Source organism: Delphinus delphis, chromosome 4 (assembly GCF_949987515.2).
Source record: "Delphinus delphis chromosome 4, mDelDel1.2, whole genome shotgun sequence".
Lineage (NCBI taxonomy): Eukaryota > Metazoa > Chordata > Mammalia > Artiodactyla > Delphinidae > Delphinus > Delphinus delphis.
The window spans coordinates 134813944-134829352 of NC_082686.1; the positions used below are offsets into that span (position 1 = coordinate 134813944).

The 15409-nt window shown below is 40.6% G+C and overlaps 1 protein-coding gene across 3 annotated transcripts in view; it reads right to left on the minus strand.

The window, feature by feature from the left end:
- TBC1D5 (TBC1 domain family member 5) overlaps positions 1-15409 on the minus strand; it is a 538071-nt gene that overhangs the window by 234511 nt on the left and 288151 nt on the right. For all 3 annotated transcript variants that reach the window (XM_060011527.1, XM_060011525.1, XM_060011526.1), the window contains 4 exons: positions 13207-13315; positions 11650-11739; positions 11475-11549; positions 10288-10355 (listed from right to left, as the gene is read on the minus strand). In XM_060011527.1, the coding sequence (XP_059867510.1) occupies positions 10288-10355; positions 11475-11549; positions 11650-11739; positions 13207-13315 (342 nt within the window). The remainder of the gene's footprint in view (positions 1-10287; positions 10356-11474; positions 11550-11649; positions 11740-13206; positions 13316-15409) is intronic.

Sequence of the window (15409 nt, forward strand, 5' to 3'; positions counted from 1 at the left end):
TTTTGTATCCATTCAGCAAGCCTGTGTCTTTTGGTTGGTTAAACGTCCTTAAATTCAGGTTTAAGGTAATTATGGATATGTATGTTCCTATGACCATTTTCTTAATTGTTTTGGGTTTTTTTTTTGTAGGTCCTTTTCTTCTCTTGTGTTTGCCACTTAGAGAAGTTCCTTTAGCATTTGTTGTGGAGCTGGTTTTGTGGTGCTGAATTCTCTTAGCTTTTGCTTGTCTGTAAAGCTTTTGATTTCTCCATCGAATCTGAATAAGATCCTTGCAGGATAGAGTAATCTCAGTTGTAGGTTCTTCCCTTTCATCACTTTAAGTATATCATGCCACTCCTTCTGGCTTGTAGAGTTTCTGCTGAGAAATCAGCTGTTAACCTTATGGGAGTTCCCTTGTATATTATTTGTCGTTTTTCCCTTGCTGCTTTCAATAATTTTTCTTTGTCTTTAATTTTTGCCAGTTTGATTACTATGTGTCTTGGCGTGTTTCTCCTTGGGTTTATCCTGTATGGGACTCGCTGAGCTTCCTGGACTTGGGTGGCTATTTCCTTTCCCATGTTAGGGAAGTTTTCGACTATAATCTCCTCAAATATTTTCTCAGGTCCTTTCTGTCTCTCTTCTCCTTCTGGGACCCCTATAAGGCGAATGTTGTTGCATTTAATGTTGTCCCAGAGGTCTCTTAGGCTGTCTTCATTTATTTTCACTCTTTTTTCTTTATTCTGTTCCTCAGCAGTGAATTCCACCATTCTGTCTTCCAGGTCACTTATCCGTTCTTCTGCCTCAGTTATTCTGCTATTGATTCCTTCTAGTGTAGTTTTCGTTCTCGATCTTTGCCTCCTTTCTTTTTCCGAGGTCCTGGTTCATCTTCACTATCATTGTTCTGAATTCTTTTTATGGAAGGTTGCCTATCTCCACTTCATTTAGTTGTTTTCCTGGGGTTTCATCTTGTTCCTTCATCTGGTACATAGCCCTCTGCCTTTTTGTCTTGTCTATCTTTCTGTGAATGTAGTTTTTGTTCCACAGGCTCCAGGATTATAGTTCTTCTTGCTTCTGCTGTCTGCCCTCTGGTGGATGAGGCTATCTAAGAGGCTTGTGCAAGTTTCCTGATGCGAGGGACTGGTGGTGGGTAGAGCTGGCTGTTGCTCTGGTGGGCAGAGCTCAGTAATACTTTAATCCGCTTGTCTGCTGATGGGTGGGGCTGGGTTCCCTTCCTGTTGGTTGTTTGGCCTGAGGCAACCAACACTGGAGCCTACCTGGGCTCTTTGGTGGGGCTAATGACAGACTCTGGGAGGGCTCATGCCAAGGAGTACTTCCCAGAACTTCTGCTGCCAGTGTCCTTGTCCCCACAGTGACCAACAGCCACACCCCGCCTCTGCAGGAGACCCTCCAACACTATCAGGTAGGTCTGGTTCAGTCTCCCATGGGGTCACTGCTCCTTCCCCTGGGTCCCGATGCACACACTACTTTGTGTGTGCCCTCCAAGAGTGGAGCCTCTGTTTCCCCCAGTCCTGTCGAAGTTCTGCAATCAAATCCCGCTAGCCTTCAAAGTCTGATTCTCTAGGAATTCCTCCTCCCATTGCCAGACCCTCAGGTTGGGAAGCCTGACGTGGGGCTCAGAACCTTCACTCCAGTGGGTGGACTTCTGTGGTATAAGAGTTCTCCAGTTTGTGAGTCGCCCACCTAGCAGTTATGGGATTTGATTTTGCTGTGATTGCACCCTTCCTTTCGTCTCACTGTGGCTTCTCCTTTGCCTTTCGATGTGGGGTATCTTTTTTGGTGAGTTCCAGTGTCTTCCTGTCGATGACTGTCCAGCAGCTAGTTGTGATTCTGGGGTTCTCGTGAGAGACAGTGAGCGCACATCCTTCTACTCTGCCATCTTGGGTCCTTCTTTTTTTATTTTTTAACAGAAAAAAAAAAGCCGTGGAAAAATGCTCTACATTTGGAATTTTTACATCTGTGGTTTTAAAGAGAACATTTTATCAATTATTAATGAATCCACAAAATATCAAATGACAAGATAAAAAAAAATTTGAGGAAAGAAAGTTTGCTGAAATAGATTACATCTACAGCTTGGCCCATACGGAAACTATAAATGAAAGGGAGCATCAAATGAGAAAGCTGGATCATTAAAGATTTAACCATGTCATGGAGATTCAAGTGGGACAGAGCGGAATGAACTATGAGTGAGCTGCCTGAACTGCCAACCCTAAGGACCCTACGATAACCAAAAACATGAAAGACCAGAAACTGAAGACAACGACCAGGAAACCTGACAGGCAGTGAGATCGACTGTTAAACATAGGTACCATTACAATAATAAAAGTAAGTTAAAGAATTTTAATCATTTAATTCAGGAGAGAGGGAGAACGCATTTGAAGAAAAGCCGGGCCATAGCTTATAAATATGTTTGGCAATAGCTTATAAATATGTTACTTTGCAAATGATGTTGTAGACGCTATAAATATACTTTTAGAATAGACCTTGATAGACCAAATAACAGACTTCTTTGGTATCTAATATGGAAATGATCTTTTATTCTGAACTCAATATTTCCCATCATTTTAAATAATACTGAATTTCATTTAATGTTACAGCCTTTGAAGCATGGCAAAATTGGTTCAGAATGGACGATTCAAGTTCTGAATTCGAAATGCTGTAAATTGGAAGCTACTTGATTTACCTTTTGATTTTCAGCTGTTTTTTTTTCATTCAGTAATAAAAATGAGAACAGTAACAACCTCATTGGGTTGAGGTAAGGAACAATTAATTGAAATGAATACAAAACGCTTTGAGGCAAAAAAAAGTTAGTAGAAGAAAAGAATATTAAAATTAGTTGAACGAGGAGATTATATTTAATACAGTGACATATTCAGATCAAATACATTCAATAATGATGGCAACAACACAGCTCACGAGACGAAATTATCTTGTTTAAACTCAGACTAGAAGGCTGACAATAGTATTTTTTTAAGTGTGTTCATGTTTCTGAAGAGTGAAAATGTTAGAGACTGTTATTACTAAAATTGAACAATACCGATCATCAGTGATAAGATTCACCATCAAAGAGCATTTATTAATAAGCATAACCCTGATTCTGCACAGTGTGACAGAAGTAAGATTTGGTCCATGCCCTCCAGGGGTTACCATCAGGTCTGAAAGATGAGACCTGGGCTGATACCAGAGCTCCTGTGCATACTCTTTCCATCATAGTATTGCTATTTTGCACTGTAACTTTTTTTAGGTCTGCTTTCTCTATTAGACTTTGAGCTTCTTAAGGGCCCATGCCATATTTGTCTTGGCATCTGCAGTGCCAAGGAGATTAATATAAATGTATCGAATACATTGGCAGATTGAACACACTGGCAGGTCTAAATAAATATAAGATGAAATAAACTTAAGTAATATTATCACAGAGTTATTAAGAAAATTCCACTGGAACACAGAATTGGCACGAATGATGTCCAATTGTAAAGACTGGAACATGCGTCATGAACAGGGTGGTGATGAACTCAGGCCTTGAAGGATGAGCTGTCAGGACTCCAACAGGGAGCAGTAGGGGGAAGTGTAATTCCAGCAGAGGAGCAGCTGAAGAATGCAAATGGAAAGCAAAAACCTGTGCAGGAAACAATGCCAGAGCACTGGTCTAAAAGGGAATTCTGGAGGGACGTCAGGTTTCTGGTTCTTCATATAAGTAGCTTGGACATCACTACTCTATCCTAACAACAAGTAAAAAGCCGAGCAGACTGAAAAACCAACAGCTCTTCTTGGATTCCTAAGAGAGGCGAGGACACAGGGCAAACCGCTGTCCCCAAAATTGGAGAGACAGACACACAAATACAGGGAGCCACACTTAGCAGAACAAAGACTCACAAGCAAAACCCCTGGCAGGAACCAGTGCTGGGGAAGGAAAACCTGAACTGTAATTGACAGATTGCTAGAAGCTCACTGGACAGCTCTGAGAGTTCAAAAACTCCAGGAAAACCCCATCACAGGGAGGCCCACACAATATTGTGAGATTTACTTCCAGGAGCTCGACCAGGTTCCCACAGTAAGTATCAGAGGAAAATCCCCTCAGCTTCCGACAGGTGAAGGGGTAAAGGGGGCAATCTGAATAGAGCACTCTGCTCTTCTTAACAAGGCCTGCCTGCAAAGAAAACTAGTTAACCAGAGGCTAACCTGCTGGGATACCATCAGACCCTAACTGACCTGGGGAAAGGCAAATACCCAACTCCAACGCCCTCTGCCATCCTGTCCCATCTAAGTGGGTAGGGAAACCTGAGAAACACTTGTGAAGGGCACAGTCCAGAGGCACATCCCTAAAAGACTGGTGGTAAGTCTAAAGAACACTTCCCCTCTCCCCTCACCTTATCACCACATTACTAACGACCTATTTACAGCAGTTCCTTCAGCCAGTACAAATGTCTGGCTATCATAAAACAACAACAAACTTCACAAGGCACACCAAAAAGCAAAAAACAAACAAACAATTCGAAGAGACAGAGCAAATATCAGAACCAAAGAAAGCAGGGATGTTGGAATTAGGGAATCAGGAATTTAAAACAAGTATGATTAACATGCTCAGGGCTCTAGTGGATCAAGTAGATAGCATGCAAGAACAGACAGGCAATGTAAGCCAAAGATGGAAATCCTAAGAAAGAACCAAAAAGAAATTCTAGACATACAAAAACACTGTAAGAGAAATGAAGAACGCCTTTAATGGGCTCCTTAGTAGACCGGACACAGCTGAGAAAAGAATCTGCACCAGAGGATATCTCAATAGAATCCTCAACAACTGAAAAGCAAAGAGAACAAAGACAAAAAAACAGAACAGAACATCCAAAGACTGTGGGACAACCATAAAAGGTGTAACATACACATCATGGAAATATCAGAAGGAGAAGAGAGAGAAAAAGGAAGAGGAGAAATATTTGAAATAATAACTGAGAAATTCCCCAAATTAATGTCAGCTACCAAACCACAGAACCAGGAAGCTCAGAGACTACCAAGGAATATAAACACCAAAAGAATGACACCTAGGTATATCATTTGCAAACTGCTGAAAATCAAAGATAAAGTCCTCAAAGGGGGGGGGGGGGACATCTTTTCTATATAGGAATAAGGAACTACATCCAACTTCTCCTCAGAAACCATGCAAGACAGAAGAGCATGAACTGAAATATTTAAAGTGTTGAAAGGGAAGAAACCCACCAACCTGGAATTCTGTATCCCACAAAATTACCCTTCAAAAGTGAAGGAGAAAAAAAACTTTCTCAGATAAGCAAAAATTGTGAGAATCTGTCAGTAGACTTGCCTTACAAGAAATTATTTTAAAAGTTCTTTAGGAAAAAGGAAAATAATTTCTGACTCTGATCTACATAAAGGAAAAGTGTAAGAAGGAATAAAGGTAAAATAAAAACTTTCTTTTTTCTTGCTCTTAACTGATATAACATAACAATTTGTTTAAAATAATAATACCAACAATACATTCAATTATGCATGCCTGTGTGTATGTATACATATGGATACATATGCTTACATATGCTTATGTATAAGTGAAATGAATGACAGAAATCATACAAGGGACACGCACGGAGGAATCAGAATTATTTTGCTATTATAAGGCACTGACACTATCTTTGAAGTGGTAGAGTGTAATTTGAAAGTGGGTTTGCTGAAATGTATATTGCAAAGTCCCAGGTAACTACTAAGAAAAAAAGTAAAAGAAGTATAACCAACATGCTGAGAAAGGAGAGAAAATGGAATAATCTAAGATGCTCAATTAAAACTATGAAAGGTAGGAAAAGAGTAGAAGACAAAAGTAGGAATAAAGAACAAGGTAATGAATAGAAAACAGTAACAAATATGACAGATAATAATCCAACTATATCAGTAATCACTTTGAACATCAATGTAGACCACCTAAATGCACCAATTAAAAGACAGACATTGTCAGAGTGGATCAAAAAAACAAGACCCAACTATACGTTGCCTTTAAGAAACCACTTTAAATAGAACAACATATGTAGATTAAAAGTAAATAGCTGGAGAACAACGTACCATGCTAACACTAGGTAAAAGATAAGAAAGGACACTGCATAATGATAAAGGGATCAATTCTCCAAGAAGGCATACAACCCTTAACAGGTATGCACCTAGTAACAGAGCATCACACTATGCAACGCAAAACCCGATGAAACTGGAAAGAGAAATAAAAGAATCCACTATCATGGTTGGCAACTTCAACACCCCTCTATCAGAAATGGACAGGCCTGGCAGGCAGAAAACCAGTAAGGACCAAGTTGAACTCAGCAATGTCATCAATCAACTGGATCTAACTGACATCTACAGACCACTTTATCCAACAACAGCAGGGTACACATTCTCCTCCAGTTCACATGGAATGCTGACAAAGATAGATCCCATTCTGAACCATAAAACACACTTTAACAAATTTGACAGAAGAGACATCATACAGTGTCTGCCCTCAGACCACAATGAAATCAAACGAGAAATCAATAACAGAAAGGTAACTGGAAAGCCCTAAAAGGGAACTGTGTGTGTGTTCGGGAGTCTGGGTTGAGTACATCTTCTGCAAACCACAGAGTGTCGCAGAAGGTCTTAGATTCGGCAAGTAGGAGCATGACTAGAAATGTGCTTCGGGAAAACAAGGCTATAACACGTGGGTTGGACTGGAAGAGAAAGTTAATAGATCCAAGGAAAACAGTTAAACAAGTAAGAAACTCCAGGTAAGACGTAAAAAGGGCCCAAAACAGACTAGTAACAATGGAATAGAACCACAGAATGTGAGAAAGCTACAAATAATGACACCTAATTTGTATTTTAAAATATAAAATGTATGTCCTCACCTCATCTATTCCCATCTTCATCTTCAGTCTATGTCACCGACACCACTGAACTTGGGACACAGCAAGCAACTCCTGGCGGCCCTCCCAGCTTCCGTGCTTCACCCCACTGCGCGGCAGCCAGAATTCTCTTCTCAGACCTCATTCCCCTGCTCAGTACCCTCCAAGTGGGACCAAACCCAAACCCCTCACTGTGGTCGGCAGGACCACCTCTCAGGCCTCCCTACTGTGATCACCCGCCTGCAGCCACCGCGGCCTCCCTTCAGTTCCTCTGAACCCTCAGCCCACTTTCACTGAGGACTCTGCACCAGCTGTCCCCCCTGCCTGGAATGGGCTTCCCCTACATCTTCACATGGCTGGCTTTTTAAAATGTGTTACTTATGGGGCTTCCCTGGTGGCGCAGTGGTTGAGAATCTGCCTGCCGATGCAGGGGACAGGGGTTCGAGCCCTGGTCTGGGAGGATCCCACGTGCCGCGGAGCAACTGGGCCCATGAACCACAACTACTGAGCCTGCGCATCTGGAGCCTGTGCTCCGCAACAAGAGAGGCCACGACAGTGAGAGGCCTGCGCACCACGATGAAGAGTGTCCCCCACTCGCCACAACTAGAGAAAGCCCTCACACAGAAACGAAGACCCAACACAGCCAAAAATAAAATAAATTAAAAAATTTAAAATGTGTCACTTCTCAGCTCAAATGTCGTCTTCTCAGAGATGCCGTTGCCGATGACTGTTCTTAAAGCAGCCACCCGTCTAGCTGTCCTATTATCCTGCTTGATTTCTTCACAGCAATCACCACCCTCTACCATTACCCTCTTTATCTAGACGGGCACATTGTCTCACTCCCCAGCAACCCGCACTGAAATGTACCTCCTGTGATGGCAGGACCTTGTCTGTCTTACTCACCACCTGTTCCCTCACCACCCTGTTCCCCCAGGCCTGAAACAGAGTAGACATTCAGTAAAACATAAACTCAAAGAACACCAAATTCTCTCACAAATGCTAGTGAATGCGTAACACCGTGTAACATTCACTGAGCTGTGCGTCTCCCTTTCTTCTCCTGTTGCTTTATGAGCTGCTGTACTGACTGGATTGAAAACCATGCATTGGAGATAACACAGTGCCTTCTAAAGAGGGTGTATCGGGACCTCCCTGGCGGTCCAGTGGTTAAGACTCCGTGCTTTCAATGCAGGGGCATGGATTTGATCCCTGGTCAGGGAACTAGGATCCCATGTGCCACGTGTCCAAAATATAAATAAATGAAATTTGTTAAAAATAAATAAATAAAGAGGGTGTATTGCCTAAAGCAGTAAAAATTATTTAAGCTATTCAGCTTTTATGATTAGGCAATTTGGTGGCTTTAAAATAAGACGGACACCCTTACCCTACAAGCTAAGTTACTTGCCCCTAAATTTATATACAGATGGCAAGGAGAGACTTCCTCTAAATGTAGGGGAGAGCCATTGGGAGAGCCTTCTGGGGAAGCAGGTCTGCAACCTCCCCCTCCCAGGCTATGAACTATAGGCCTCCTAGCAGCCTTCCCTGCATCTTGGGTTTGTCAACTTAACTAAAATGCACCAGTGAAGACAAATCATAAGGGGGAAAAAATAGCCATGTATGTATGTTACACGCATACCCACATACGTATTTGTAAGAAAAATACATAAAAAATATAAAACCAAATAGTTACGAGAATACAGCTTTTGAGAAATAACATTTTCTCACACAGCAAAGCAGAAATGTTTGAGCTAAGGAACCAAAATGATGAAGAGGCTCCCAACGCCACTTCTTGTTTGGTTTGGCCATCCAACTTTTTTTCTTTGCCGTTCTCTTTTTTTCCTATTTCTTTTGGCCAATCTGGCCCATGTGGCCGCTAGTGTGTGACTCTGCCCCAGTGCCATGACATGTCCATTTCCATTTGGCAACAGTAGAGGACACTCACTAAAACTCTTCTTAAACAGAAGCTGTCAAGTTTTCTAAGATAACTGCCCAGCATCTTCCAAAACAGATACCTTGACGGCTTGGTTAGCAAGATACACCGTGCCTTTTGTTTTTATGAGGTCTTTTATTGCCACTGATTACCCAGCTAGTTCCCTAAATGATTGGTGAGGAAATTCATCCCTTTGTTTTACCCAAAAAAATATTTACTGAGTGCCTCCCGGGAACCAATACAGCAGCATTCTGCCTTCTGAAACCACCTCCTGGAGATCCAGCACCACCACCTGACACTGGAGGGTAGCTTCCGTATCACTGCTTAGTCCCCCGTCCTAAGCAAGCTCATCAAAATGATCCCTCCCTCACACCTCCAACCCACCATCACGGCCAGTTAGCTACGGTTTTGCTGTTCTCTGAACCCATGACTCCTCTGAATTATTTCCATTTTAAAATAGGAAATCTCATGTGTTAAATATGTAGTATAACCTTATAAAAGGCCGTGTCATCTGATTATTCTGTTTGGGACCTGGAAAGAGATGAATGTCAGAGAGCCAGTGGCCCTGACATTGCACTAGGGGAGAAGGACTTGAAGCAGGAGTGGGGCAGACAAGCAGAGCCATAGGAGGAGCTGGAAGGAAGCAGTGGATTCAGGACTCTGCACATACCTGGCTCATCCCAGATCCCAATGATGAACTCAAATTTACTAACCTTTATCTAGTTTGCAGTTTAAAGTATAAATACATCAAATTTACTACCATTATCAACATGTTAATCTATAACAATCCCTTGAGGTGGTTACTCTTATCCTTGTTTTATGGAAACGGACACCTAAGGGGGAAAGATGTTTGTTGAAATTAATTTGTCCAGGATTATAGCATACATTGCTAGAACTTACCCTGGGCTTTTCCTACATAAATTCCATGTAATTCTCATTACATGACCCAAAAAGATGAGGTCCAATATATAAAAGTTATAGACATTAACTACATGCTAAATAAAGAACCAATCTTCATATAGTAAATATTGAGTAGACTGAGTTGTTTGCAAACTTGAATGGTGTGAAGAAGACGAGAAATAAGGGGGGGGTTTAAAAATAATAGTTGTCCTTTAAAAAGTAATTTGATTAGAAAGAGATTCAAAGGTGTAAAGCAAAAGATAATTTTTTTTAGCAAAACCAGTATTAAGACTATAAAATATAACCTTAATCAGAGCACATGACTTCAAATAATCATTGGGAACTGAAAAACTGATTTAAATAGTTAAGTATTTACATATTATTTTAATATTATAAATGTAATTTACTTTGACAAAGGGAACACAAAAATCTATACTTTAAGAATAGAAAGTAATTATTATTATCAAACTTCGGCCAAAATAACTGTTAACACAAGTAGAATACTGCATTCAATTAAGATTGTATATTTTGCTAAAATTGCAGAGAGGTAACGCCAGTTTGAATTACTGAAAGTAACCTGTAGGTAGTTTTACATACGTTCTTTTGACATCTTGTTCAATCATTGACCGAAGTTCTTTATCCTGGAAGAATTTGTTCCAAAGACTCTGAAATAAGGAAAGCAAACTATTTAAAATAATACCCCAACTATGCTTGACTTCTATGATCTCAATTTAATAATTAAATGATTAAATTTATCCCTCTCTGAGTTACGATTTTACATGGCAGATAGGAAACCTGAACCTGGAAAAATTTTTATTAAAATCTACTTTAATCTCAGAAACACATCCTTATTCTAACATCAACTTTTCCAGTGATATTATTGTGTACATTTAAAATTTTCTACTATCTGTTTAAAGTGAATGATACTTTTACTGCTATACATCTGCTGCTACCCCTACAACAACAAAAAGGTCTGCCTGGATTAGAGGAGGCCCATTGGCCAAGTGGTCACACTTGAACCTGACCTGAACTGCCAACGCACTAAGAAAGATATGCAACGTTTTCTATTATGCTCTATTAGGTTTTTAAATGAAATAGATTTTTATGTACTTTTTAAAATGTGAACTTAAAGTTTTAAAAATTGCTTAATATTTCATGCTGCTATAACATAGACTATATTATAATAATTACATGCATCAGGAAAAAGAAATGTTAATGTTATGTAGAAGATAGAGAAAAAAAAAACAGTCTATTAACACGGAAATAGGAATTAGAGCAGCAACTGAAGAAGTTACACAATCAATACCTCTGAGGTAGTAATTACTCCTCGTGGGCCTGATCTTTTTCGTGATCTTTAAACACTTGTTCACAGATTCACTACAAGCAGTTGCTTTCCTTCGTGTGACCTGGTCCTTCCAGGTGAAGCCTTCTCTACCTTTGTCAGGAAGGGAGGCTCTCCGCAGCCTTCCGCTCCCCCCTGAGACCCTGGGAGGACAGTTCAACCCTCAGCTTCGTGCTCTTCTCTCTGACCTTCGGCTCTTACAGACCCCTGGGGCCTCTTCTTGGCAGTGCCCTTCCCCAGTAATAGACCATTGGCTTCCTACAACACTGTCCATACACAGCATGGAATAAAGCCCATCTGGTTTTAGGTGGTATAACACGTGGGGTAAAAAAATAATAATAACTCGTATGGTATAACACTGCTTTCGTGGTGATGGATAACAAGACATAAGCATACTCTTATGGGTAAAAGCGGTTGAGATATGAATAAAGACAAACTTTACCCCTTCATCCTGGGAAAGGGGATTATTGATCATCAAGTCTTGCTGGCCAACAACCTTCCTCGGGTTTGTGATGTGCTGGGAAAGAAAGAGAGAAAACACAAATGCAAAGATCAGAGGCTACTGGAGTCCAAAGCATACTTAAGAAAACAATTCCATTAATTAAAGTACAACTTACTATTTCTTTAATGTTGCTATACCATGCTCTTAATTCTTTAATTCTATTTATCCACTGACTTTTATCTTGAGGAAGAACACAAAGAAAGAGCTGTCAAAAAAAAAAAAAAAGGAAACTTTCATAAAAATCCTAAGAAGTAAAACGTCAAACTATGGCAAATGGCACCCTCTGAAAACTGAAGAAGATATTCATATTCATGTTACCATTCCAATCCTCAGTCAATTATATTTGGGGGTATTTAAAAAATATATAAATTTGGACAATTCCAAAAGTGAACAAAGGCCAAAGAACAAGATCCCAAAAGCTACATCACAAGGTGGAATCAACCTACCCTCCAAATTTATAATAAAAGTGAACAAGAAAAATTCACTGAGGTTCAAGTACAATTCTATTTTACATTCTTATATTAAGGGGGTGCTGCTGGGGTGTATTAACAGGCGCAAGGTCCAATTTGTTAGTTTCAAGGTTTCAGATCTGTCTTCAAACAAGCAGGTAAAGGACAGAGAGGAACAATCTGAGGACACAGCCTGAGCACTGAAGCCGTTCCTTCTACAGCAGAAAACGTAATTTACAACTAGCAGTCGGCTTATGAAAATAACAAGCATTCTTAAAAAGACTAATTTGATTTAATTTAGCTTGATACAACATTAAAAAAAAATCTGGGTTTGAGTTTATTTTTAGCCAATAAAGGAGACATGAAAAAGTTCAACAACAAGGAGTTGGGGGTGGGCCCAAACCTCCTGTGTACAAACAGCCGAGCAGCACAACCCCTGCCTCCACTGCCTGCACCAAATGCAAGGAAAATGCACTTCGACTATTAAATCTCAATAATTAAATGTCAAACTGTCTACTACATTATGTGTCCCTTACTGTCTTCACCTGCAGGCTCCGTATGCTGAACTTGTGCAGATGAATCCTGAACAACTTTCAAGAGAAGTCATTTTAAAAGTGAGTCTCAATCTAAACTGATTCACTTTGAGAGAACAAAAAGGGACAGATTTCCGAGTGATGAAAGAGATACCGTAGCTCATCATCACTCATGTGGTGACTGATGGGCTTTCTCTGGAAGGAGACCGGCCAAATCTCCCTCCACTTCTCCTTCTTGCTGCCCTTCTCTCGGTGTTTCTAGTACAAAAAATATGGAAAATCTTTTCCATCTGTTATTTGTGAAGAAAAAAGGGAGAGTGACTACATGACGGCACTTGATATAATAGGAGCCTGAAAACATTCACACACACGCACACCCCCTTCCAGCAGCAAGGATTTCTGCAAACGCCTCTGGGGACCCGGAAGGCGTTGCTTGAGTTCCACACCATCACATGGGATGAAAAGACCGTTATTTCAAATGACTCCTTCACCATCGCCGGTTATCCAGGACTAAGGTGGTTCAACCTTATTAGCAAATGTCCTATGAAAGATAAACCTGGATAGCCAAAACCTCGAGAGTGAAGTCTCTTGGAAAATTCAGTGATCCCCCGCATGGGTGATCTTCCGGGGCATCAGGTAATGTGTTGATATACTGCAACTACAAACTGTAAATAAATATTTTCTTCTTACCTTCCAGCAAATGCTGCGGAACCTGCTGCTTCTCAGCTGCCCATTAATCCCCTTCTGCCTTACTGTTGCCAAGTAATTGTTGTTTACAAATAGTTCTTCCCATTCTTTCCTAGATGCAAGAAACCAAAGCATGGGGATCCTTTTGTTAAAATTCTCTGCTTGGAGAGGACTGCTACAGGAATTTAATTTTAAATAAGTCTCAGAAATGCAACTTTTAAAACATATATATTTATTTGTGTACTGTTTCTGAACGCATGGCTGTCTTTTTGGACAGAGTTCTTTAGTAGATTTAATGAATATGTAGATCGCTATAATTATGCCAGCTACTGAAATTCATAATGTCTATGGAGGCTACTCCACTGCCTCTAAAATGATGGTACTGCAGTTCAGTGAATCAACAAGAAAAAAATGAATATTAATATAAGTATATGACTGCTTTAGCCATTGACAAAGATATACTTGCTCCAAAAATACACAACCAAAAAGTGGGCCATAGATCGTACTGGCTTCTCACCTGAAATATCTCATTAAATCAACTCATTTTTCTTTCATGTCAAGCTGGGCAATTATATAGAAGACTACTTTCTTTAGTTTTTAGTACTATTTACTATTGAAATCTCTGCAACTTCTTTCCACACGATCAGTTTTAAAATTTTAACAGGTGCAGGCAAATGTGAAAAAAACATCAAAAAAATTAAAAAGCCTCACTGTAAAAACTGTGAAAGGCAAGCTTGAGTACCCTGCCGCCTGCACCTATGGCTGAGGAGATAAACAACTGAAATATGCCTCCCAGGCATGCAGACACCAGGGGCCCAACACCTGTGCCTCATTAATATACAAGTAAATCTGCCCTACTGGGAAACAATTGGAAATTAATTGTCCCAAACCATTTACTGAGTTTGAATAAAGGAAGCAGACCTATATTCCCTGCGTCTGGTACCAAACTAAACATCAAGAATCATTTGTCAACAGTTGAGGCTACTGAGTGCAGCTTTATGAAATTTCTCTCAGATTCCATAATGCCACAATAAACTTATAATGTAAAATTTATTATCAAAGCTGCAAGCCTGGCAATCTCTTCAGAGACCAACTCGCGAGAGAATGCCTCTGAACCCCTCAATCACCCTTCTCTGTAATGCACAGTTGTCGCCGGCCAGACCCCACTCGTGTTCAGAAAGGACAGCCATACGCAAGGCAATCTTAGAGCTGGTATCATAACCAACTGCACACCTAACGTGCAAAACCCTGACTGCAGAGCAAGCTGCATCTTCCCCACAGAGCTTTCCAGAAGAGTGGCCGAGGCAATGGCACGTTCCCTAATGCCACGAGCAGGAGAACTTCCAGCCTCACCCCCGCAGCACTGATCTCCAGCCGCGCCAAGCTTCTGCCAGAAGGGGCTTGTGGCTAAGTGTGACAAATGCGACACACAGGCCAACACTATGCTGGAAAGAAACAAATTCCTACCACTACTCCATGAAAATGTCTTATTTCCATCACGCGATTCATGAAAGAAAATAATATTTCATTTTGATTTCACTTGCTTTTGTATCATTAGTAAAACCGAAAATTTTTCATGCTTTTGGGCCATTTTATTTCTTCTTTTTAAAAACTTCCTTTCTGTAAAATGGAATAATAGTATCTACCTCAAATAATTATCATAAGAATTAAAATATATGAACAGTCCTTAGAAGGGGACTGGCATATCATAACATTTTAGAAAATTAATATCATTATTAATAATAATTATAACACAGCTTTTATCTTGGTGCCTTGGGCTTATTGTTCTGAGAGAAGTTTTTCATACCTTAAAGACATCACACCTTTGTCTGCCATATATATGTTTGTTTGTTTTTTGCGGTATGCGGGTCTCTCACTGTTGTGGCCTCTCCCGTTGCGGAGCACAGGCTCCGGACACGCAGGCTCAGTGGCCATGGCTCATGGGCCCAGCCGCTCCGCAGCACGTGGGATCTTCCCGGACCGGGGCACGAACCCGTGTCCCCTGCATCGGCAGGCGGACTCTCAACCACTGCGCCACCAGGGAAGCCCCCATATATATGTATTTTTAACACAATTATTTTGATTTTCAACACACTGAAGCTTTTTGTGTATAATTTAAACCTAACATTTATTTCCTCTTGATGCTCTTTCCATTGTTTTCAGGCTTAAGTAATTCTTAGCCACTCCAAGTTCAAAGAGATGTTCA